This window comes from Melampsora larici-populina (assembly GCF_000204055.1).
Source record: "Melampsora larici-populina 98AG31 unplaced genomic scaffold MELLAscaffold_44, whole genome shotgun sequence".
NCBI lineage: Eukaryota > Fungi > Basidiomycota > Pucciniomycetes > Pucciniales > Melampsoraceae > Melampsora > Melampsora laricis-populina.
In genome coordinates this window covers 168,880-194,791 of record NW_006768808.1, presented here as the reverse complement: position 1 = coordinate 194,791, position 25,912 = coordinate 168,880, and the positions used below count along the sequence as shown (strand labels likewise).

The following is a 25,912-nucleotide window of genomic DNA, read 5'->3' as shown; positions in this document are numbered from 1 at the left end:
TATCAGAAACAAATCATGAAACAAATGGTAGGGGAAAGTTTGAGACGTTTGTAAACTTATCTAAGTCCCAGACGTTTGAGAGGTCAGGATTTGAGGTTGATTTCAGCCACGTGATACTTGAGGAACCTGAAAAATTTCTTTTTCCCTCTGCTAGCTTGAGTTAGATAGGTTGTGGTGATGGCTGGAACATACATCAAGTGGAATCGATTCTGTGGAAATTCAGCCATCCATCGTATGCGGTGGATGGCTGACACTTGATCCAGCTTACCAGGGCTCATCATTGGGACCTGTTCATACTCGAAGCATCTAGCCGTTCTGAAAAGGGCCAATTCGTCACCAAAAGTATGAAGCTGCCCTGACTGACCAATCCACTGGTACCTTCCCATTGATTTTATTTGTTTCGTCTCTAATTCACAGTTCTTCTTTCATCTGCCTGTTTTCTGCTCATATCTTCTCCTTCTTATCATTAGGAGATCTCCTGGTTCCTGCTGCACCCTCATCTTTAGAAATAAATCGAGCTCTTCTGGCCTACAGACTTTCTCTTCTAAATCAGGTCTCTTTACTCGCTCGCCTCTCGCCCTAACATCATTTCAGTATCACATCTACAAACCTCTGCAAGCATTCTGTTTCGAAGCCCATTCGTCTCCAAACACTCGCAGAGCATTCTGGGATCAATTGCTCCTTTGTCTTTGTTTTATTCTGAACCCTGCTCATCCTCGCTGCTTCGAACCTTGAGCTCATCTCGACGCATAACCCAGAAGCTAGAGGTTGAGCAGGTGTTTCAGAATTAAGATGATGGATGAAGGGACGAAAAAACCTAAATATAAGTCTCCGAGTACGATTCGATCTCGAAAAAACCGCTCTGCCAAGAAGAATCTTGAACAAAAAGACCGACTCCCACCCAACAACCGTAGCGCAAAGATAGCCGAACTTACTGAGCTCTATGGACTGCCGCCCAAAACCAAATTCCTGTTCTTCAAGAAAGGACAAAAAAAACCTATGTTTCGTATCTACTTTGGAACCGTCGTATGCCTCGATGCCGACACCTGTCAGCTACTCTTAGTTGCGCGATTTGTCGAGCGCACTTCGGAAAATCGGGGTCTCTTCGAAAATTACAACCACGCGATCCCCACTGTCTACCAACACGCCAGAGCACGTGGACTCGTCAAGCTAAATGGAGCTACGAAGAAGGCTCGGGCAAATCGACGAAAGTATGGCAAGATGTGGGCTGCTGGATTCAGGCCTGGCTGCGATGCGGTTGTAAAAGCAGGTATGCATTTATATTTTGTCTAACGAACGCGATCAGAGCTTGAGATTGATGTGAAATCATTACAGGCACATACACTTTTAACCCAACCACAAGCGCGAGTCTTTGGCGAATGCAGGAAGATCTTGCTCGACAAGGAAATCTGCCGGCCATCGAGGATTTCTTCGCAGAACACTTTTCTGGACTATCTTCATACACCTTCAAATCTAACGCCGAACTCGCGTCAAGCGCTGGGGTTCCTTCGTGGGCAGGGCACTCATTCTACGTGTCATCTAACGCACAGGTGTTTGCATCGAACATAGTGGTCACTTGTGACGAGTTTGTCAATCAGAAACACACGGACTTCGATGCTACACAGTATGCCTTCGGATTTTTCGCACGCATCAATCGTAAAACTGGAAGATTATACTCCCGTCAAAATGATGTGAATAAAGGCGATTCTGTTGGTGCTCGCTTTATTCTGGACGACTACAGAATCATGGTCGACTATGACGCATGTGATGGAGTGGTTGAGATGCTCTGGAGTAGCAAAATTCACCATCATACTACTTCATCTGCGACGTACAACGCCAAAAATGTCAAGGTCGTCCCCTCAAGAGGAAATATCACTCGGTTTGGTTGTGCATGCCAGGTCTCTCAACGTCTGGTGGATAGGATTACTCAGGTCAATGACATGCGCGGTAACATGACTGATGAGAAGTGGTTCAAGTTTCGCGCTACTCTTATGACTGGGTACCCAGAGGAAGCACGTAAGAAAATGGCTCGGCTCGCTGAAAAACATGGCATTGATGACTTTAGTTTGGCACTCTCTTCGTGAAATTATTGTTATCTCTTTGATCTAACTCTTATTGAGATTATAATTCTAGATCATTTCATTTCTCTTTTAAGCTCATGACAACACTTTTCATTTCTCTTATGACTCGTATTATTTTGTTTCCTACATCAATTCATTTTCATGTACCATGGTCGGCCAAACACATGTATGACACTGGATGTATCATCCTACGTTGTAGTTTTCTTTCTCATTCAACCTTACTTATTGTCTTTCGTACCAACTAGAGGTACCGCTTCTTTTCGTCACGCTCATGTTCTCTCTTGCCTTACTGAGAACTCTTTGCGTTCTTCTAAAGCTAGTACTTCTATACCTCTACCTTACTTTTTTTGTCAATGTCACATGTAGAGGTCAATATGCTCTCACCAACCGAAACAATGACCTTTTTTTTATTCACATTCTCATCATCAGGTGTATTTATACAGTGCTTAACAATTGCGTCTATGGGTCTTTTTCGAGGTGCTCTACTATAAGAGTATGCAGGGATAAAGTGCGCTTGTTTTCACCACCAAAGGAGAAAAACAATGTTCTATAAGGTGGATAACATCTTAGAAAACTAACAAGTTTGATTGCAGAAAAATTTGCTCAAATTGATGATTAGTGTGGTTGGCTGCTTGATCCCAAAACATCCTTCAGGAGTGTCCCAAGCCACTCCTTGAGCAACAAGCTCATCAACTCGCACCAGATCCTTTTTTTTTGAAGATTGGTACACAACCGTCATTCTGGCGTTTGGCCAATTGTCAAGTCCATGCTTGGCTTTCTCGGCGGTTCGAAGCTCAGAGAATTGGAGCACTTCGAACCACAGTTGGGCCTTTGGATTGTTTTGCGGCCCAGGTTTGGTGATGAAGATCTCGTTGATTCGTCCCCATCGATATGTCGTTGTTCGGCGCGTATCTTCGGACTGATACATGACAATGCTGTTTCCCTGATGATGATCCCAGGTTGAGTAGGATATGTCACCGTGTTTCACCATTTTTTTTTGGTTCACCATCCGTCCCAGCAATATATGATGGGAGGGAGGGGGTGCTTTGTAATTTCGGCTAGCCACAACAACATGTCCACCTCCTAAGTCTTTCATACGCCGGGCCAGATTCTCGTGGGTGTCGTAGTCCAAGCTCTCTGCCTTTTTTTCGTCATAGTGGTAAGTGGGTTATGCATCCGTGGCAATATGTGCATCGCAGCCAGAAGTACTACCTCGTGGCCCACCACTGGGCTCCAAAAACTTCAAAAGTCTCGTCGCGACGGCCTTTGGAAGAGCTTCACACAGGATTCTCAAGACAGGTCGTAAGTTCTGCGCGATGGTCCATATCCTGAGTCTTGTTAGTTCGCGTGAGTCTACCATGCATTTGTGAGTTCAGTTTTAATATTCTCAGTCGACCAATAACTCATAAACTCACTGGGATGGTTGTTATTAGGGATCTTAGCCAGTACTCCATTCAGTCTCTCAAATGACCATGCAGTCCATAAAGGGGCAGGCCCAAACCGTTGGATACACTCGGGAAGATGGAGCGCCATGTGATGATTGGGCACCACAGAAAGTGACGTGTAAATTTTAGAGTATCCGTTTCGATAGCTTCGAAGGTGAAATCGGAGGGATCTGACGTCTTTATCAGTGACTTCCAATCTCCGAATGATGTCACAACACTGATAAGATGAAGGACATTGCGGACGAAATCTCGGTCTGTAAAATTCGTAGCACCGTCTTCTTCGTTCAAGACAGAAATTATAGCAGGAATGATCATGACCTGGAAAAGAACTACCCATTCGTCTGCCTTCAATTTACCACCCTTCCGCATTCCTACCGTACTAGGTACGCGTCCAATCCAAGAAGGAAGGCTTATGTTCTTTGTGATATCTTGCAACGTTGCCAGATTTTGATTCTTGTTGAAGAATTCGAAACCAGGCTCATCTCCACAAGCCTCTTCATAGTCAGAAAAGTCTTCGTCCAATGTGTCGTCGTCTGAAAAGCCATCTGCATGCTGTTCCCTTGTTTGATCATGATTGGGGGATGTCTCGGGAAAGGTTTCGCTCTCTAAATCCAATTTTTGGAGTGCAAACATCAATATGTCATCATCATCTGCTGATATAAGTCCTGCAGCTGGGAGTGAAGACGTGAGTGAGGAATCTTCTGATCCTGCGTCTTCTGACCCATCCATCACACAAACATCATGGGCTACCGTCTCGGTATCTGAGCCTTCGGCATCGCCAGCGTCCACGATTTTCTCGTCGTCGGGAGATTGTGAGACAGACTTCATTCCGAACGCCTTTGTACCATGATTTTTGAGCATACCAAGAAATACGTTGTGCATTGGTTCGACAATGGTGTGTCTGAGAGGATCGAAATAAGGTAGCTCCCATAACACAGAGTATCGTACGCCGTGTTCGGCAAATATTTCATCCCGTTTTTTGACCGTTTTTGCATCTCTCCACGCCACAGATTGTTCCCGAAGAGTATGCGTACATCTTCTTAGTTCTCTCGGAATTCGTAGAAGATGTATGTCATCTTTTCCAACCAGACACAGTGAGCACATATGTTCATTTGAAGAATGGCCTGCCATTCCCAAAACTTTTCGTATCGCAGGGAGATCACAGATGATGGGACCTAGCATAACGCGGATGATTCTTCCATTCGTAGGGTATTTGGCTGTAGAAGAAAACTTGACGCCATTCCAAAGGACCAGAAGTTCTTGAACCAGAGGTGCCAGCACGTGGTTTATTTGGTCCACGTTAGGCTCTGAAGGTCCCGGTGTCAGCCCAACCAGAAAAATATTCTCCGGAGATGTTCGAATCTGCGGCGGCAAGTTTAAACAAACCAAAGTGATAGTACCCAGCGAAATTTGTTTCGAAGCAGCCTTATTCCCATTAGCATTAAACCAATCTACGTTCAGAGCAAACACCAGATTTCCGGGGAGGGTGGTAAATTTCTTTCCATCTGTTCCACGAAGCGAGTGCCACATCGAAGCGTGCCGCACGTCTTTCATTATTGAGCAATCATTTTCAAATTGTTCTTCGTTCCATTCCAGCGATTCCTCTATTCCAGGGCGATTTAAAAACCGAGCTAACCAGTCAGTAAAGGATACGGTTGAAAATAACCGGCATGGTTTTGTGGTTGTCTCGTCTAGATCCTCGGCATCATGTAAGAGGGGTTCTAAACATTCACGGCTCCGGGGAGTAAGTCGAGACGTGCAAAGCTGGGGTATATCATTATTATAGTATAGCTTGAAGCATTTGGGACAGCACACTGTTCGGCGGATCTTGGGCTCAATTCGTAGTCCATCCAGAAATGTACTCATGGTCTTTGGCACTACGACCTTCGAAGACTTTGGTTTCTCGGGGTTGATGGAGGACACTGAACCTATCAAATGCAAGCAAAGTGTGGCTGCCTCCACGCTGATGTGTTTGAACAGATGTAAACAGGTGATCATGAGAAAGTAGGCCAAGTCGGCAGGGTTCCAACGCCGAAATGTTTCATAGTATGCTGGACTGTAAATGCCTGCAAGCCAAAAAAATACCATGGTCGGTCAGCAATTATGCGTATATCAAAACTACACGCGTATTCAAGAAATTAAGAGGCCACAGACTTGAATCTATGGTTGGTCCATCCCACATTGGTTGGAAGTGGCTTTCGGTGGCAGGCGTTCTGTGTTCGTTTGGAGAAGCAGAGGGCGAGGTTTCCTGTGAGGCCTCTTGGGAATCTTTCAACGGCGATGGGATCTCTGTCATACGTGACAGAGATGAGTCAGAACCACGAGTACTGAAGTAAGAGCCGAAGCAAATACACAGAGCAATTCAACACACCCAAAACATCCGAGGACGAAGAAATCTTTTGTGTCGCGTAAGTTGGGCGTCTTCCAAAACCCTTGACGTGCTTTTGGTAGTTTCTCGGCCTCCATAGCGTTCCGCGTACATCTTCTCTGTGTGGATTTTTGTAGGTGTTCTTTTGACAGTCTGTACAGTGACAAGGTATCAAAGTCGATGTTGTCATTTTGAGAGACTCTAATTTTCGAATGGAATCAATACAATCAATAACTATCAAGTTGATATGGCCAAGAACGAGTATGGCGCAACTTCTGGTGCACCGCACCTTATACGAATTGAAAAATTTATTGAATCACCTGCTCAGGATTCCGAACTGGGTGCGTGGCATGCAACCTTTGTGCGAAGGTGAGGGGTGATCTGAGGTTGTCTATATGCGCGGAAGACTCAGGAAAATCGACATGTACAATTTCAGCTGCAATTGGTGTTCAAAAAGGCGTCAGTATGTATCGCCCTCCCCAATTACACCTACGCGCTATTGATATAAGGCAAGTACGTCGCGAAAACTGCTCACTAAGAACTTAGATTTGATAAGAATGGCTCACGGGTGGCTACGTGCTGAGTCTCAATAATCATTAAAAACTGAGTGGCTGTTCAGACCTCAGGCGCAAGCAAAACCCGTACCTCAGCTAGCCATTGAAGCGTTGTTGGCCAGGCGACTGGCGTAGCAATGTTTCTTTCCTGAAAGACAGGGGGCGTGATTCGAGGTTATATAATCGAGAAAAACATTGCGTAAAACCCTCCATCTTCTAGCATACTCCACCGTCAGTCCATAAAAAATGTCCACACAGAAAGAAAACAAGTGTAAAAATCAGTCGCGAACTTCGCTGCCCCTGCCTTCAGCCGATTCAGATCCGCTTTCAAACAGCATTCCACACGCCAGCTATATTAATAATTCCCGGACACATAAGCGTCGAGGGCTTTCGAAGGACCTGACCGCCAAAAAATCCACATACGACAAAGAAAGACCTCATGGTCACACAAAAAAGATGCAAGATGCTCCTACGTTCCGACCAATAACTGAACGGACACGCGTTCCCGTACGAGTTCCAGGGGAACTCTCCGATGCAAGGCGGCCTGTACTTCAGCGTCAGAAATCCGATATCGCCGTATCAGTCGAATCAAAGGCGAACACAATCCACATTTACCTCAGGGTGCGCAATGAGGTTCGAGAGAAGCGTTTCTACCATGGTATGTGCAGGATATTTTTAAAAGACGGGATGGCGGACTACTCACAATGACGACCAAATGACAGATTCCAGCTTCCGGTTTATAATAATTGTGACCTCTAGTGTGTTGATGTCGCTACTTGAAGAGGCGCATCCAACCTACTATTGCATAGTCTCAGGGTTTCTTTTGGCCGTAGATTTCTACCTACTGTGGACATCTACTTAGTCAATGTGTTCAATCTGTAATTCCTAAAAATAGTTTTCAAAATATCTAGTAAATTGCCTTATGAGCACGCGATGTGCTCAGTCAGCTACTGGAGTACACGTTCGAAGAAAAGAAGTCGGGATTACCCATCGATTAAATCCAAATATTGAAATGAAAGGCTTGCGTAATAATAATTCAAATTCGAATCCATGAGAGCATCCCTTAGTCTTTTCGATAATCATTTGCATATTCACAATATAGAGATCTAAAAAACATCGGCCTAAAGGGCAACTTCTCAAAATGTGTCACATATGTCACAGTAGGATTGTCACTCATGATCACCGGTGACAAACTTATCGTTAGATGAAAAGTTCGAACTTCGAGCTCGATTATTTCGTTAGATGGAAAGTTCGAACTTCAAGTTTGAATATTTCATTGGATGAAAAGGTCGAACTTCAAGTTCGACCATTGGTCTGTTGAGAATAGATAGCCAAGCCAGAGATCCTGTGAAGTGGATTTACTGGATAGTGGTCCAAGTTGGCCGCCTTCAAGGTGAAATTTGAAAGCTTTGAAGTTCGAGTCAAGACCAACGACAAGTCAACCGTAAAAAAGAACCATCAGATTCATTGAGATTGCGAGAGAAAAAATCTTAGATTGCAGGATTCATACTGAAAGGTAAAGTATTGCCGGGTGATGTCTCTGGCTCAAGAATGTGGCTTAAAATAACGAGCTAGATTGATGCAGCGTTGGTTTGGTTCTCTATAATTGGTGACGAACAATGATCAAATTATGCTTGTCAAAGAGCCTAGTCGGCTGCTTTCTGGAACCTGTCTTCCACGTTTTTGGCGACACTATCTCACTATGTACTTCGCATTTAGGTGTGCCGCGTCAACATCAACGATCTATCTCATATTTTCGACTGGTGTTTCGACTCGGGACCAGATGCTCTATTCCAGTCCTGATACCCGTGCATGTCACCGTGATCACCTACCACACTTCCTACTCACTCCATATTGTTCATTATATTGTACACTTTATAGCATATGCTCACGTTGCCTGTAGTTTTTTTGATGCTCTGTGTGTTGTTTCTCCGCATCTCATCTAATGTGAAAGAACCAGATGTAACATCTATTAACCCAAGTACATAAAAAAAGCATAGGCATGACCGTAACAAGCATAGGCATGACCGTTGACAAATCACAGGGCTTTCACATATATATACAGATTGGCAGAGCCACGCGTTTTCGGATTGGTTTCATTCTTCCAGACCAGCAAGCAGAATGATCACCATGGGCATATTATCAGAACACCAAAAGGGCTGTATCGAATTAGACCTGGAGCATCCGCCCAATCAGCTTTCTGAATACGTAGCGTACGAAAAATGAAGTGGAGTACTGACTTCGATGTCCACCTGATACCTTCAAAGACCGTGAAATGGCCCGTATTTACGTAGTACCTGAGTTCTGAATACGCCAATGACTTTGGCTTTCAACATTCGAGAGGGGAAAATGTGATTGGGTACGAAGTGAAGGACGATTGCTCGAAGGATACCGCAAGTGGTCGAGCGAGCTCGAAGGTTGCAGTTGGGCGACAGGAATTCGACGTAAGCTTCCGGTAGGCTAAAGATCTTCTTCCAAAAAAGAGGGTCACCGTTAGGCGTTGCTTTCGCCGCCCGACCTCTTAGTGCTGTGATAACACGACGCCGGTTGCCCGTCGATGGAGCCGGCGTAGGTGTCCTGCGTGCCCGATTAGCAGCGGCTGAGCGTCTGCGTACAGGTCTGACAGACGAATCTACATTCCCGATTATAGAAATATTTCCAGATATTCTGACGGGCATTGTGAAGTTTCTATAGGATGGAGAGAGATTAGACATTGTACGGGAGATTTGGCCATATGATGAATACTGTAACTGACGAAGAAATGAAAACGCGAGTCTTAAGTGAGCAGATAATACGCGAAGATACGGGAGGTCAACTATTTCGCGAGGGGATCCCGGCTCGTGTGGCTTGAAAGCGCTGCGATCTGCTGTGATAGGGTTATATAGAATGAGGAGAATTCAGAGGTAGTAGGTAAGATTTGGTGATATCTCAATATTGTCACTGACCCCAAAAGCAAAAGCTGGATTCTTGAAGGGAGCAGATGATTCGTTATGGTGTGCGAGCGAATCGTGACTTGGAAGCGCATCAATATATGAATCTCCGTTCCCCTTTGTGGTGTTTTTCTCCAAGAGAATCATAACGCGAACCCGTTGTCCCGCAAATCAGTCTTAAGATTCCCCTTCAAACGACTTCGCCACTACCCACGCGCTTGAGAACACTCCATCGACAATGAGATGATTTCGCTCAGTGGCTGAACAGAGGACTCGTAAACAAAGTATGTGCGGCTGCTTATTCGCGATTGTGCTGAGCTCGTATCGCCTTGACTGATCCTTTTGAGTCTTGGAGCCCACCTTACCGGCCGATTCTCGACTGATCACCACTACTCCGGTGCACGTAAAACAAATCCCCGAATTACATCCGCCTCTACGCCGTTCTATTGTCGCCTTCTTCAAAGGGTGATTTCTCTTTTTTTTCAAATTCCTTTGTTTTTCAAACGTAAGAGTCTAACGCGAACCCGTTTCGCGTAAACCTTGCGTAACACGCGCTCCCCTTCAACCCACGTGCTGATCTCGGCACTGCTACGCACCTGAGAAGGCCTCACTGTAGAACACAGGAGTCGCGAAGAAAGCTGTGGATGCGCAGTGCAATTGTTCTGAGTAAGTCACTTTGATCGCTCGCTAAATTTTATGGTTCGAAGTAGACTAAATTTCCGAATACTCCCCACATCCACGTCCTCAAATTAATCTCCAGCTTTCTGTTCACCTTTTCAGTGTTATTTTAGGAAAACAAACGCCTGCTAGAAACTCGACATCAACCATTCTTTTTCCACTTCCTTCCGTTCTTCACTATCTGCCTTACCTCTGAAGCGAAACCATTTCATCAAGATGAAGCTGCACGGCGCACGACGGTTCGTCCGCAAGATCCAAAAGCTCGCCGACAAGCTTAAGAACAGAGTCCGTGGCCCTGAAGGTAAGAATTGGCCATCATGCTTGAAGTGCACGTTTTTTCGGGTAATTGAGGAAAGTGTTCATTTCTGTAGGTCTAAAACGTACACCAATGGCAGAGAAGCTTAACCAGAGACTCCGTGGACCTGAAGGTAAGAATTGTCCATCGTAAATGTGGTGCACGTTTTTCCCTGGATGATGTAAAGACGTTCTCATTTCTGTAGATCTCCGACGTACACTGATGGCAGAGAAGCTTAGAAAAAGACTCCGCGGACCTGAAGGTAAGAATCGGTCATCGTAGATTAGGTGCACGTTTTTTCCTGGATAATGTAAGAATGTGCTCATATCTGTAGATCCTCAACGTATACCGATGGCTTTGATAGAAAGTGTGGCGTCTATACCAATGGACGCGCAACTTTCTATCGAAAATGACGATGGCACGCCTCCATCAGAATCTGAAAGTACCCGTGACACCTGTTTCGAGCTGGCGCGCAAACAGTTTGGCCCCGCGGAGATCAAACCAATTGCTTCGAAAACCGGTCCTGCGTTGATTGCCTCAACTTCCAGCAAATATTTGGGCCCACATGACCAGGTAAGCTTGAAAAGCTGTCCATCTAACAAGGACGCAAGAGCTGACAACACCTGAACCAACCTCTCCGGTGAACTGGTCATGTAGGCTCTGTCATCTTCGAAGAATGTTGCTTCTGTCACCCACAAGGTTGAGAAAAAATATTGTGATTTTTCTCTGGTGCCACTAAGAAAGCGACCTTACAACGAAGAGAAAGGCTGCCAAGGTCAAAGCCTACTCTCCAGTGTTCTTGATATGATATGCGCTGACACGGAATCTATTGCTAGCCCATCCAGATCTGAACACCAAGCGAGCAAGGTATTCAAATGATTTATACAAATACGCGGAGGTCTTGCGCCTCATCAAGGGTCTACATTCAAATTTAAGAGACCTGATGTGCGGTAAGTCATTTGATACATTAGATCATCCGAATAACTCGCTGACTTGTTAACGTTAGACAAAGTGCCTGGGTTTGTGGAAGTTACGTCAGTAGGGAAGCACGCTCTTGTGCTTAGCGAAATGAGAAGCACGTTCTCCCAAGTTGATCATGTATTTCAGGAGATTCTCTTGGATGAAGAGGATTCCGTGATGTATGAAGCGAGTCATATCTGAGTGACCTCAGAGAACCGGAACTTGTCAGCTGGCAAGATTTCCGGGGGGACCAATACCTTGGCATGTAATCAACTCTGCTGTGATATGATACCATAGCTCCTTGTCATTCTTAGGCAGGATATCAGTAGACTTACCCTGATTATACTCGCAGAAGAGGGAGACTGGGTTCAGTTGGATGTGTTCTTTTACAAGTTTTTTCGCCAGAATTTGTTCATGTTGTCATGTGATTATCTCTTGCTGCTGTTTTTCTTTCTTGCCTCAAATTTAACTCGGCACCAGCGTTCTGTACTACACCTAATTATCTAAAAAGTGTGCCATAGGGAGTTAGCCTTTGCTGATAGAAATATCTCGACGTATTTTTTCAAGCATCATTTTGATGCCTTACTTCAAATTTTTGTGTGTATATTATGTAATATATTATTCTCAGTATATATCCATTCGGACCTTGAAGAGGAAGGCGGAAGTCATCAAGAGCGCTTCATTGTAATTTCGATTGAGAAAGATATAATGTGAATCTTTGAGCTTTCAAGTTCGAAGTTCGAGGCTTGAAGTTCGAAGTTCGAACTTCGAACTTCAAGCCTCGAGCCTCGAACTTCGAACTTTGAACTTCAAGCAGCTTCGAGCGAGCTTGAAAGCTCAAAGGTTGAAGCTCCAAGCTCTTCCACGCTTACACAAGCTTCAAGCTCCAAGCTCTTCGAGCCATAGAATGCTCTTTCTTTATTGTGAAATTTCTTTTTGGCCTTTTTTTCAAGTAAGGGTTCATGATTGTCAATTAGGACTGTGGTGTTCTACAAAATCAGAAGAATGAACGACTTTCCGTTTGTGATCTCAACTTGCATGAAATGCATTTCCCTCTTTTTGTGTTGTTTTGCTTTTTCTCTTAAACCGGATGTCTTTTCAAATAAACCCCTTTGAAATTTAATTCGTTTTCAAACTTTTTTTTCAAGTAAGGGTTCATGAATTTCAAGTAGAAATCTCTTTTTCTTCGGAATCAATAGAATCAATGACTTTTCTTTTGTGATCTCAAATTGCTTGATTCTTTGGATGAAACAACACCTCTTGCTACTTTTCATTTCCCTCTTTTTGTGTTGTTTTTTCTCTTAAACTACACGTTCTTTCAAATAACAGCCTTTATGATTTCGGAGGGGGGATTGGATCGCAAGGATCAATCCGAAGTTATTCCGCAAATGATGTTGCATCGGATGTATAGGGGATTGGGTCGCAATGAAATGACCGGTCTCGTATCGGATCCGGGATTGCATCGGGGCGGGACGGTGGATGGACCGTCGCGTGAAAGTTACACGATGAGACAATTCCATCGCACGTAGGGTTGAGTCGAAGCAGCATTTCGCGAGGTTGCATCGGAATGAGGATCAGTCGGGTGTCGCTCATGCGGCTTTATATCGGAGCTGAGCTCCATCGGATGAGCCCGACTGTTTCTGAATCGGACTGGGGATTCAGTCGCGCCAATCATGTTCGATTGTAGATCGCAAACCTGTTCCATCGCATGGCTTGGGCGTGATACTGAATCGGGGCACCGTCCCCGAATTGACAACGGGAAGGGCTTCCCGACGCAAATTTCTTGGCGGTGATTTCCAGTTCCAATCATCAAATGAGACTTGATTAGATTGAATTCTACAATGATCAAGATTAAAAATCAGTTTTTTGTATGTGTCAATGTCGATTTGGCTTATAAAGCAATGAAGAAGGTTGGATTTGTTTTGAGTTTTGCTAGTCTTACTGAGAGTGAGGGTGAGGAAAGTGAATAGTTTCCCCATACTATTCTTTTTTTCTTCTTTTCTCTCTTCTTTTCTGTTGTTTTTTTGATTGTTTGTCTCCATCGTTTTGAAAAACACCTACATATAGATATCCGTCCGATATCCGGTGAGGATTACTTTTTTTGCTCCCTTGTCCCACTACACCACAGAGGCGTCGAGACAGCCTCAAGGCGGCCCACCACTCCGCGCGCGCAGGCCGTCTACCGTTGGGCCTCGCGTGGACCGCCAGCAAGCGGCCAGGCAAGCTGGGTCACAGGCAAGCTTAGGGCCGGCTGCAGGCGAGCTCCTGGCTGGCTGCGGGCGAGCTTGATCTCGCCTCAAGAGCTGGTGGCTGCCAGCTGGCGGGCATGATATTGCCTCCAGAGCGTCAAACACGCCACCGGCCCGTTTGGTCTGAACCCGGAGCTGTCCATCGGGCAGTGCAGTCCGATTCAATACTTGACGTTTGGGGCTTTTCAGGCTCACGGGAAATTCACGCTCAGCTCAGCATGGGCACGGTTCAATGATTAGGCAAACAACTCAAATATCATTTCAAAGCCTACATGATAGGTAATGATAATTGAAATTGGGAAGCTAAACAAGTATCACTTTGCGTATAGTGATAATAATGTGTAATAGATTCTATAAATCGTCTTATGAAGTTCTATTAAATAATTGTAATATTATTGATTATATTTGGTATTTTCTTGGAGATGTTTGGGATCACCTGTTCTATCCAGACCCTGTTCCACTGTCCTCACGTGGTGGAATTTGATTTTGAGGAATTCATGCAATGATGTCCGCCTCGGAAGGCAAATCGAGCCCCTTGTTTCGTGCAATCTTCTCCGCTTTCAGAGTTTTAAACCAGGTCTTCCCGTCAAAAAGCTGGCAATCCTCGTCCAGAATCAGCTGATAAAACCTAGGGTATCAAACAGTGTCAACTGTTTTTGGCCCAAAGATGAATATACTGATGCTGTTAAGTTGTCTTATGCGGTAGTATAGACATCATCACGTCTCAATCGCAGCAAGGAGAGCTGCTTATCAAAATTCCCCCAGATGGATTCACAACCTTTCCGACCTTTCACAATCAAACGGGTGGCTTCGTGACGCTGAGCCAAATAGCTTGGGTAAGCTAGCGGTCACCTAAAGATCTATAGTGTATACAAGCTCACCAGGTAAGCAATACGTGCCCGCATGGCATGATCCGTTTTGGCCCACACCTCTTCAACTTGGGCATTATCCTTAGCCTCACCACATCTAACAGCAACCTATATATAGTTCAACAACAAATATATACAGGGTCAATGACCCTTTGTGGTTCAAACAAAATATAGGGACTTACTCGTTGTACCAGGTTTTTGATGGTCGGAACGGGGATGGTAACAAGCTCCTTGGTTTTAGGGTCATGGATACCCACCAAAAGCTGGCAAACTTCATGGTTAGTGAGTGCGATGCGACCGGTGAGTCGAAGTCAATGAAACTTACAAGATTGCGCAACTTCTCTCGAGCATGTTTGCCCGCGTCTTGGAGGGCAGTAGCAAATGTGTTTGTATCTGCTGCATCCTTGACTCCTTGGTATAGGGGTGGTAGGTGTTCAGCAATAAAGGCGGCACTTTCCTTCCCAATTGTTTTCTACAGGGAAAACAAATGACATCAGAGTTTCCCCAAATCTCATACATGTGAATTTTACCTTGAGTGTATTAAACAGCAAATTGGGGAGGTAACCTTCTGGAGTTGTTTCAAGCGCAGTATACGAGTCCAGTAGCGGAGAAAACAGTAATTTAAGTGCCATGGAGTTAATCACACCCTAGACCGCAGACCAATATTCAGTCAGTTTCTTTATGAATGATTTAGGAGAGTGGAAGTCAAAGTTATTACCACGAGCTTCGCACTCGCCACCCACTTGTCGCACGGAGGTGTGGCAGAGGTAGCAGCAGACTGTCCTTCACCCTGCTGCAGGAGGGCGGGATGACATTGCGCAAACCATGAGGGACAACGTTGCTACTTGTCCCGTGAGCAAATCCATCTTGGTTTGGAGCCGCAATATCTCCATCAAAGTCAATGACTGGGTGGTTGCTCCTGCGAGATGTCGGTTATTCTTGCCAAACACCTGTCGCGCAAGAAAGACAGTGATGTAAGTGACCCAAAGTAACTCTGCTTAATAGAGGATTTCTGTACCTCAGATTGGGACAGCGCAAAGGCGCGGTATTCTGCATCTAATGTACAATAATTGGCCATCATTTCAAAGACTTTCTTGGTTGGCACCGGGAGAGGATTTGCAAATATGATCAACCCATCATCCGTCCCATAATCTTGGGTCTGTGGGTGCTCATTCGAGACCATCTCCTTCCAACTGGGTGGCTGCCCGAAGGGAGTTGTTTGCGCGCTTGCCCGGTGACTGCCGGTTCGAGCTATGGGCAATAGAGACCTATCATCTTGGTGTTGGCAGGCCTGAGATGGTTCGATGCGGTGGTCTTCCAATGTGGGAGTTTGCGGGTTACTAAACCTGTTGGACTCTGACGTCGCAAGAAAGTAAATACATTTACTTTACTCGTGAATCAATGTCTTTAGCAAACATCATTGATGAAGAAACTACGTCATCTCACGGTTGGTATTCCTGAGCTTGCCTTGGCTGTTGAACCTGTGAAGCCCATGTGAGTTTGGAGACGGAAACGTTTCAGAATGACCCTGCGATTGGATGCCACCTTCTGAGCTCGGTGGAATTTGGGTCAGATCAATTCAACACTGGGTCTTTGAATGGATAGGGACATCTCACCGTTGGGATTCCTGAAACCCCCAACACTGTTGAACCTTTGTTTCCCAGGCGTTGGAGACTGCAAATCTCCTGCATTGTTGGGTGAGTCAATTGCACCACACGCCAATCAAAGTGGTTGGCTACTTCGAATGGCAAGTGACCCAACTTGAATGTTTGGAAAAAGAAAACTCACCGTGGCTATTCCTGACACCGCCAACACTGTTGAATCTTTGAAGGCCAGTGGTTGGAGACTGACCACTATCAGCTTGACCTTGGAAGTCGATTCCTCCATCTGAGAAACATTTCAGCTAGTGGACATTGACAAGTAATTTGGGGAACTTACTCACAGCCCCCAACTACTGGTCACTGGCAGGCCAGTACATCCGATGTCTCCAAAATGTTTTCAACAAAACTTCAATTTGTTTTCAGCACAACATCCATCTGCTATCAAGATGTTTTGGGTCAGTTACCAGCAAAATATGTCATACCACCAAAATTGAGATGATGTCATACAGCATCATAAACCTGTACAAACCTGCTCCTGTATTTCCCCACCAAGAATATATAGTCTATTAACCTTTGTGACATAAATTGACTGAGTTATTGAGGTTTGAAAAAAAAAATCACGGACAAAAAATACTATTTTGGTACTATACCTAAGAATTGATTCTGGAATGTTTTCCACCTTCATCAATCTACATACACAAAAAAATTGAGTTTCCTTTGGAAAATACGTTTCTCCACATTTTGGTCCCCTACAGCCTTCCTGTATGGGCAGTATTTCTATATGTAATTGTGGTGTGTACATGAGCAGTCAACAATTTGATTGATTATTTGTTTCTAGGCAGAATATGGCAAAGTTTATGGCAGAAATTTTTGTCAAATACCATCTACATGTATATCAATCAAACTCAGAATGATTTTGGCAATATGTTCCCTCAAAATTTGTCTTGGGGCAAAGAACTTCAGAAAATCAAACTTGCAGACACATTCAGGAATTACATGTGGAAATACTGCCCATACAGGAAGGCTTTACAGGACAAAAATGTGGAGAAACATATTTTCAAAAGGATTATCAATTTTTTTTGTATGTATATTCATAAATCTGGAAGATATTCCAGAATCAATTCTTAGGTATAGCACAAAAATAGTATTTTTTGTCCGTAATTTTTTTTCAAACCTCAATAACTCAGTCAATTTATGTCACAAAGGTTAATAAACTATATATTCTTGGTGGGGAAATACAGGAGCAGGTTTGTACAGGTTTATGATGCTGTATGACATCATCTCAATTTTGGTGGTCTCCCATCCACTTCTCAACAAATTCCCAATCAATGGATGTTATCCATTTGATATCCATTTCATAAATTTCTCATAACTTGCTCATAACTTGCTAGGGTCGGTGGGAGGCACTGGCCTGCCAGTGACTTGTGATTGGGGGCTGTGACTGAAACTAAACAATGGATCTGAAGGCATTTTTCAAGGGGTTTTAATGCCAAATGAGAAACTTCGAAAAAAGGCAGAGGTGTTGGATTGATTCAGCGCAGAGTGAAGAAATTTGGCAAAGGTTTGTTTGCCCTCCGGCAAATGAACCTGATACTGTGGGCCCGCATGGTTTTTAACGTGGACCCACAAACTTTGCTTTTCCAATATATGGTCCCGCAAAGATATTTTTTTTGTTCTCTTGAAGCACCTTCAAACAATCAATTCCTCCATCTGACCTTCAAAAATGCCAAAGCAAAGTTGATATTCCACCAGAAGCAGCGCTGGTTTTTTTCTAGGTTATAAGAAGAACTCGTAAGTGCTTCTTCATTCTTTGTACCATCATGGTCTTTAATCACTTTGTGCGACATAGTGGTGGACCTTCCTCCACATCCAAAAGCAACCAAAAGGAAGTAATGGGGGATCAACCAAGCGCTGTCAAAGTGGAGGGTTTTGAACAACGTCAATCTTTGACCCCTACCAATAAGGCCATGAGCACGGGTTCAGACAAGGCAACACCAGCCTCAACTGCAGTGTGCGCGGCTGAAGAGGGAGATCGCCCCATAAGGGAACGCCCAGTTTTAGGTGAGTTCCATACGCACTCACTATAAATCCATTCTCAAAATGGATGACCTGATCCGTTTCTTTAGAGTTCCCCGTGGACGGAGGTTGGGTCAATTACATGGCACTGCGAAACGTCATGGACGAGTCTGACCTCAAGATGTATCTTTGTTTCACTCAGATGGACTCGGCCAAAATAGACATAGTCCTGCCCATTTTGGAGTCAAAGGGTGTCAATCACTTTGACTTGTTCTTATTCTGGGAGTATCTGTTTCTTTAGAGTTCCCCGTTGACGGAGGTTGGGTCAATTACATGGCACTGCAAAACGTCATGGACAAGTCTGACCTCAAGATGTATCTTTGTTTCACTCAGATGGACTCGGCTGGAATAGACATAGTCCTGCCCATTTTGGAGTCGAAGGGTGTCAATCACTTTGACTTGTTCTTATTCCGGGAGTATGTCAACATGGAACTTTTAAAGTCTTGGGATATTTCGCCCGGTTCTGCTGCTCGGATGATGCTCTATCCACTCATGTTCTACCAATTCCAAGTGGAATTGGACGGGGAATTTGTTTAGATACACTGTAACTTCCTCAAATACTTTTTGTTATCAATCAAAGTGAATGAAATATGGATATCTGGTTATCAACATACTGTTATATGTTTCACATCCTTTGCTGATGAAACAATGTGAATGGATTCATCTTGCATGATGATATCAAGGAAACAAGATGAGAGTCTTTCGATTACAATATCGTGTGATATTATATGAACCCTTTAGATAATATCATTAACCAAAGGGATATCGATTTTATATCCCTTGTACGGTCTCTGCATGAACAAGTCATACAGAGACCGGTGACCCATTACCCGAAGATGTCCTATAACTGTGTTAGGACATCTTCAATCCTCTTTTCTTTGCCAAATCCTTGCGTTGAATCTGTCCCATCACCTTTGAGCAACATGTATCCAATTAATCCTGCCAAAATTGATCAACCTCGTATCTCTCTCCAACTTACCCAAGCTATAGAGGACGCTGTAGACCGCGGAGAAGATCTCAGCACGGTAGCCCACATGCTGGAATTCTTGGATTGGCAACGCATGAGGATGTATGCCACCTTGACCACCCGTTTGCAAAAGGATGGGGCCAATTACGGCGAATGGGTTGACGGCTTGAACGAAAGGGTGTGGTTCTTTGCTCGGATTAATGACTACCTGATCAACCCTTGCCCTGTAATCCACTCGCTCTTTGATTGGATCTTGGAAGAGATTCTCTTGGCCATGATGCGTGCGACTGTACATCCCAGCGTTCTTCAGGTGCTTGCTATAGCCTCCGACCCTCATGAAGCGCTCATGTAGCTCAATTGGTACTACGATTATTGTAAGTGGTGACATCTACTTATTTTACTTAATACTGTAAATGGCTTGGAACACCTCAGTACCTATAAATATAGTGCACGAAGTAAGCACTCTTCTCCTACAAAGCTTAGGTATGCAGACCTTTGCTAACCTAACGGTTCGGGAGGTAAAAGTTAATGTGAGAAACAGAAAGGTAAGCACAAAGGCTCTGACGAATTATCTAACGGAAGTTCTCTTTCCAAAAGATTAGATTATATTACTGCTCTACTAACCTACAAATATAGTGCACAAAGTAAGCACTCTTCTCCTACAAAGCTTAGGTATGCAGACCTTTGCTAACCTAGAAACAATAAGAAAAAGAAATAAGAAAGAAACAAGTTAGGTAGATGAAATGTAACAAGATAAATGATGTGTTTTATACCTAACGGTTCGGGAGGTAAAAGTTAATGTGAGAAACAGAAAGGTAAGCACAAAGGCTCTGACAAATGATCTAACGGAAGTCTAATGTGTTTGTCGAGTTAAATCAGTAACGAGATGGTAAACGGTGATTTTTAAGAGAAACACTTACTCTCTTTCCAAAAGATAAGGAAAGAGAGGAAGTCGCATCAGACACAATCATAAACATATAAAGAAAAACATTTGAAGAAAATACATTGGGATTGATGTTCAGTAAGGTTATTGGGAAAACGAAAAACTACTCTCAGATCAAAACCAGAATCATACTAAAATTAAATTATTTGTATACAAAAATCTGGAAAGGTCAGAAACAGGGCAAAAAATATGAAAAAATATGCATCCTGTTCCTTGGTTTGAGATCTCCAATCTGCATATTTTTCCGTATTTTTAGGGTTCATATTGGTGAGTGTTCAAATCCCAAAGCAAGGAGATACATTCTCACCTTCTAGCCGCAACATTGGATTGAAGATGTGTTCCCCATATTGCGCATTCACTTCTTGACATAGTTTCACCACCTCAGAAGGAGGCAAAGATTCGTGTGCAAGTTGAAATTTTTTCTGAAACACTTTGTTCACAGGATCTTGCACTCCCAAATCACGGCCCATTGCATCAACTTGGGTTTTGCTGTGGCGTTTTTGAGTGGTTGTCCACATTTCCTTGGTCCAGCATTGCGTTTGGTCCCAGTCGCGCCCAGGCAAAAGGGACTGAACAAGTTACTTCAACAGGACGATCACAGACATAAACAATCTGGAAGTCATACCTTTTGTCCATCTTCATCTACCCCAAGAAAATCTCTTACAAAGTTCTGGGATTTTTTTTGCGCCTGCTTGGAGACATGTAAATCACACATACGACACGGAGTAAGGGTGTTCGCTGGGTTGAGAGTATTTGATATTTCCGCCTGCATTGGTGAGTCACCCAGGTGGAACAGAGACACTGCCATTACCATCATGTCCTCCCCAAGGGTGTGATTGTATGCGAAGACGCCATTTGTTCCGTAATCACTAAAGACAGCAGTTCCAGGTCAATACTAAGTTTAGTCATTAAGGTAGCACAAAGTACTTCACTTCAGTTGATCAACAACCGGATCAAATAATTCCAGTGCGGTTGCACAATTCGAAGTTGCCAGAAAATGTATATTGAATTCTTGATTTGATAGATTTGGAGGTAAACCAGCAAGAGTGAAGTAGATACTCATGTGCTTGTTCCACTTTTTGGAGACGCTTCCAGAAGTGTCGTCTGAATATAGAGCCAGAGGGACATGTTGTATCACTACAAGAAACATAACATTTTCTGGGCAGAAAATTAAATTATTTGTATACAAAAATCTGGAAAGGTCAGAAACAGGGCAAAAAATATGAAAAAATATGCATCCTGTTCCTTGGTTTGAGATCTCCAATCTGCATATTTTTCCGTATTTTTAGGGTTCATATTGGTGAGTGTACTAACAATACACCCTCATAATCATCAGATTACCACCTGTAACGGAGGATGAAATTTGGCTGATCAGTGCTGAGAGAAAGTTTTGATTACTATAAACCCCATAACTTTGTCAATTATGGCTCAAAACACTTGATTTGAGGTGCATTAGAAAGCTGAATTCCTGAACTACAACTCTCATTGTGACACACAATGTGTAATCCCAATGACTGACATTCTATTTGATGATATGTGAAATTCAATTTCATTGGGGATATCTTTCTTTGCAGGCCCGCCACGTATTTGCTTCATTTATGGACTACCTTAAGGCAATTACCAGCTTTCCAATGCACTCAAAATTGAGTGTTTTGAGTCATAATTGACAAAGTTATGGGGTTTTGTAGTAATCAAAATTTTCTCTCAGCACTGATCAGCCAAATTTCATCCTCCGTTACAGGTGGTAATCTGATGATTATGAGGGTGTATTGTTAGTACACTCACCAATATGAACCCTAAAAATACGGAAAAATATGCAGATTGGAGATCTAGTCAAACCAAGGAACAGGATGCATATTTTTTCATATTTTTTGCTCTGTTTCTGACCTTTCCAGATTTTTGTATACAGATGATTTAATTTTCTGCCCAGAAAATGTTATGTTTCTTGTAGTGTATAACTTTTCCTTGCGCCTTTGCTCACCATGGGTTTACAATGGGATGGCACGGTTCCCTTGCTTCGACTGAATCTGCAAAGAAATGATGAGTGCAGGCAATATACCATAAGGACGCAAAACGTGACTTACTATACATATAATTGCCACACCAGTTCTTCATAAGGACTTGATGCTCCAACTTCACAAGATCAAAAGTTCGCCAGAAGTCTTTGCAAGGAATGTTGAATAGAATATCAGAATCAAAAGCTGGATCATCATGTATTATGACTTTAAGATTTTGTGTGTGATAGGGGTCGCGTTTGACCAAAGCTGGCAGACACCGTGCCATTATACAATCATCTTGTTGGAAGAAGAACACTGGTACTACAAGCTGCTCTGATTTCAGTTGGACTGGTTTGTAGATGTAGTAGTGTAAATTGTTGGATGATATCATTTGTACACGTAAATGTGGAGGATAATCTTCCCGCCACTTTTCGCATTGTGATAGCCGGTTGATGGGGCCATTAACCGTCAGCTCAGGCACATAGACCAAATGTGGGCTGACTAAGGGGTTTGCCAACTCCTAAATAATTTTATTAGCTATTTCCAAAGTAGTTCCTTCATGAGACGGAAGAGAACTCACATTAATGATGATAGTCTTGATATCCAAACCAAATAGAGGATTACCAATCGGACTAGTGGTCTCATGTACCTTGAGACCCAGCTGAACTTTTAACCTTTTTACCAGTCTTGACAAAGTCCCTCATTCAGGAAGAGTCACACCCAGAAGACGAAGGAGGGATCGGATCCACTGGTATTGTGTTTGTGAGAGTAGATTTTGGTTCAAACCAATCATGAGCAGAGCCACCACATGCTATCACCATTGGAACAATACCAATCAGAATCTAGTGAACAGACATAGTCAAGCATCTTACCTCTTTCTTTTTGAATGGGTACCAATCAGCTGTGTCTTCGATAATCAACCCTCCAACCTCTGAATCTAGCTCTTCATCAAAAGCAGCTGGATCTTCAGCATCATTGTCAGTGGAATCAAGTGCAATGAACGCCGCATGAAGCTTGTCAAAATCCAGGTGCCAGTCCGAGTCATCGTCTGAATCATCTCCATTATTGCCTGATGGAGTGAAAGACCGTAGCAAAGTGAGTGGCAATGGTGGAATTGAAGCAGGATGTGATGGATCATCATTGTCTTTGGAGAAGTGATTCATAATCAGGTCATTGACTGGTGGAGTTGGGGTTCTATGCGGCTGAAATTGTTGATGCCAGGCTTGGTCTTCTGCTTGTCTGATCAAGTATCTCTCCGCTGATGCTTTGTGAGCGGGGGTTGCAACATGCTCTGCAAAGTATAACATACTCTGGCTATTGAGTCAGACCATACATTGATATTTGATGGGGTTCCGCTGAGCTTCGCGAATGTCTGTGTAAGGGATGATGAGCAATGAGTGGGTGAAGATTACGCTGAAAGTCTGGAATGTGACTTACATGGTGGCAGTGGAACCTCGAGTGTATTACTACTCATGATTTTGGAAGGGATGTGAGTTTGGATGGCGGGTGTTGAGGTTGTGACAAAGGTGTCTTGATGGGTCCGGCAGATTGCTGGCGATCTGCCAATTGGATTTTGCAGTTTGTAGAGTGGCCAACTGCAGCCCAACAGTTGATGGGCACGGCGCGGCCTGCTGGGCAGCCTAGCGAGTGGCTGACTTGCAGGCCGCCTGTTGATGGGCCACGTGGGCGCCTGCAGACCGCCCTTTGAGAGTGGCCGAAAGGTGCCCGCCTGCTGATGGGGATCAAGACGGCCTGCAAGCTGCCTTGCGGTCTGCTAGAAATGCAAACTTTGCAAGGCTGCGGAATCTGTGGGCCACGTCTGGTGGCGGTCTGCTGGCCATTCACAGGCGGCCTTTCAATCAAATCTTTCAGATTTGCCAATTGGCCGCCTGTAGGCGGTCTACAGGCAGCCCTCACCTCTGTCTGCAGGCCGCCTACAGCCCTGACCATTCTCAGATTTAAGTGCTTCCGTGGTGTACCGAACTGGCTGGAGTATCCGGCTGCCGGATGGCTCCAAGGAACCATCCAACATCCGGATCCGGCGGATGCTCCAACGGATATCCGGGGTCGGAGCTCTCCTTGAATCAGGATCAGTTCCTGAACCGACAACGATCATGACAGCAGGCTCCAATTCTTTGGCTTTTTTTATCTATTTTTGACTAGGACTTTGGTGCCCAGCCGCCTCTAGCTCAGGGATGAACGCATCTTCAATTTTTTTGTCCTTTGGGTCAATCATTTTTCATTCGGGAAAAATACTACACGCGCCCAGTGTTATAAGACGACACCGTGTCACACACCACGAGAACAGTCGGGTATGATAGCGAGGGGCCGCAATTGAGCAGAGAGCCATGACTCTACATTTATTAGAGTGTATGGACTGGGCAGTTGACGTCCATGCTGAGCTGAAATACCTACCACGGAGCGGCTTGAGATCAAACTGACATGGTAGGGCTCAGTAGGCGGGCTGCAAAGGCCAGTGGTATTTTTATCGACTGCCATGACAAAGAGCTCAGGCATGGTATCTTTTTAAAGTGAAGGGTCTTTTCCGTTATTTTTAGACTAGGACTTCGGCGCCCAGCCGCCACCTAACCTGGATCTTAACTCCCTTAAGTCTACTTGAAGGACTACGCCGCTGTCCAAGGCATCACCAAGACGTGAACGTTCTCAACTAATCTCACCCCTATTGATCCAATGTTGAGACCTTTCCGAATCCTTGATTTTTTTTGCTCAGCTCGTGGAATTTCATATACTGTACTGTTAATTTCATTGACTGATAATTATAAAATCTTAGCATGATAGCAAAGATTCATGCAATGCATACGTTTTCAAGCAACTTATCCATGGTACAACACGTTAATATTCATGTACTATTGTTCTGCGGATATCGCTGACGACATCCGAATCAGAGCGTGTGGCGAAATAGTCAAAAACTATCGCGAGGTGTGGCAGGATTTGTCGGTGACTCTACAGCACGTCAACTGGGATCCCTCGGTACCTGACAAGTCTTGAGTCGTACAAATCGTGGCTAATATTCAACATTGCAGGACATGTGCCGTGTTCCATTCGTATGTGAATATATCTGTACTAACTCAGCGCTGGATAGCATCACTGGCAAGGAAATGAACATTGGAGCGACCGTACATGTAGAAGGAGTAGCGCGCGGCTTTTGCGAGACAAATGTTACTTGGGTTTTGACCGTACGTTATCTTCTCAAATCCTGCCTTGTACATTTGACTGAACGTCGGGCTTCTACTGCTAATTGAGGAGGTAGAGATCATCTTCGTGTCTGTCATGCGAAATGGGAGCCTTTTGTGCGGGAAACGTCGAAAATGCAATGAGCCGTTCTGGTCTTGCCCAGAGCTCCGTTGAGCGCTCAGTCTTCATTTGTTTGTTGTTAGCAATTTAGTACAGTTGTGGTCTGTGAAACAGAACACTCGATGATGCTGGTGTTGCCTATCCGGGTTTCTTTTTTTGTCCATGGCAATTTAGTACATTTCTAGTTTGTGGGGTGGGAGAATTTACACCGGGTGCTTTACACAGACCAACCCGGTGTAAAACAGTTCTGGTGTAAAATTCGAAAAAAGGGCCTTATTTTTGAATTTTATACTTACATTTCATTTTTTTTCTCGGTGTGAAAAATGACTGTGTAAACGTGTCAGTGTAAAAACAAGGTACCCCGTTGAGATGTGTAATTTTACACAGCAACTTTTACACTGCAATACCCGGTGCAAAAAGTTACAGTGTAAAAGTCCGAGACCCGAGCTGAGCTGAGAATTTTACACTGAGACGTGTAACACAGACCAGTTTCGGTGCAAACCTTCCCGGTGCAATATTACCAAAGTAGCTTTGATATTACAATTTTACACCGCTATAGCTATACTTTACACCGCACAGGATCC

The 25,912-nt window shown here is 44.1% G+C and overlaps 7 protein-coding genes across 7 annotated transcripts; 5 read left to right on the top strand and 2 right to left on the bottom strand.

Annotated features, from left to right (window-relative positions):
* Positions 1 to 792: 792 nt before the first annotated feature.
* Positions 793 to 2,084, top strand: MELLADRAFT_91612 (uncharacterized protein; the record flags this gene model as incomplete). The annotated part of the gene is made up of 2 exons (XM_007414628.1): positions 793 to 1,270; positions 1,336 to 2,084. The coding sequence occupies 2 exons, from the start codon at positions 793 to 795 to the stop codon at positions 2,082 to 2,084; spliced, it is 1,227 nt and encodes a 408-aa protein (XP_007414690.1).
* A 571-nt stretch (positions 2,085 to 2,655) lies between these two features.
* On the bottom strand, positions 2,656 to 5,992 carry MELLADRAFT_110395 (uncharacterized protein; the record flags this gene model as incomplete). The annotated part of the gene is made up of 5 exons (XM_007414509.1): positions 2,656 to 3,024; positions 3,770 to 4,363; positions 5,342 to 5,592; positions 5,681 to 5,853; positions 5,898 to 5,992. 5 exons carry the CDS (start codon positions 5,990 to 5,992, stop codon positions 2,656 to 2,658), a joined length of 1,482 nt encoding a protein of 493 aa, XP_007414571.1.
* Positions 5,993 to 6,904: 912 nt separating this feature from the next.
* On the top strand, positions 6,905 to 7,502 carry MELLADRAFT_110394 (uncharacterized protein; the record flags this gene model as incomplete). The annotated part of the gene is made up of 2 exons (XM_007414629.1): positions 6,905 to 7,106; positions 7,360 to 7,502. 2 exons carry the CDS (start codon positions 6,905 to 6,907, stop codon positions 7,500 to 7,502), a joined length of 345 nt encoding a protein of 114 aa, XP_007414691.1.
* Positions 7,503 to 10,272: 2,770 nt separating this feature from the next.
* On the top strand, positions 10,273 to 12,320 carry MELLADRAFT_110393 (uncharacterized protein; the record flags this gene model as incomplete). The annotated part of the gene is made up of 6 exons (XM_007414630.1): positions 10,273 to 10,357; positions 10,428 to 10,484; positions 10,557 to 10,613; positions 10,686 to 10,924; positions 11,009 to 11,126; positions 12,265 to 12,320. 6 exons carry the CDS (start codon positions 10,273 to 10,275, stop codon positions 12,318 to 12,320), a joined length of 612 nt encoding a protein of 203 aa, XP_007414692.1.
* Positions 12,321 to 14,055: 1,735 nt separating this feature from the next.
* Positions 14,056 to 15,847, bottom strand: MELLADRAFT_110392 (uncharacterized protein; the record flags this gene model as incomplete). Its single annotated transcript, XM_007414508.1, has 7 exons — positions 14,056 to 14,178; positions 14,442 to 14,537; positions 14,612 to 14,692; positions 14,960 to 15,076; positions 15,254 to 15,379; positions 15,448 to 15,775; positions 15,816 to 15,847. 7 exons carry the CDS (start codon positions 15,845 to 15,847, stop codon positions 14,056 to 14,058), a joined length of 903 nt encoding a protein of 300 aa, XP_007414570.1.
* A 2,003-nt stretch (positions 15,848 to 17,850) lies between these two features.
* MELLADRAFT_91611 (uncharacterized protein) lies at positions 17,851 to 18,643 on the top strand (the record flags this gene model as incomplete). The annotated part of the gene is made up of 3 exons (XM_007414631.1): positions 17,851 to 18,091; positions 18,157 to 18,297; positions 18,348 to 18,643. 3 exons carry the CDS (start codon positions 17,851 to 17,853, stop codon positions 18,641 to 18,643), a joined length of 678 nt encoding a protein of 225 aa, XP_007414693.1.
* Positions 18,644 to 19,029: 386 nt separating this feature from the next.
* Positions 19,030 to 19,425, top strand: MELLADRAFT_66541 (uncharacterized protein; the record flags this gene model as incomplete). The annotated part of the gene is made up of 1 exon (XM_007414632.1): positions 19,030 to 19,425. The coding sequence occupies one exon, from the start codon at positions 19,030 to 19,032 to the stop codon at positions 19,423 to 19,425; it is 396 nt and encodes a 131-aa protein (XP_007414694.1).
* Positions 19,426 to 25,912: the final 6,487 nt, after the last annotated feature.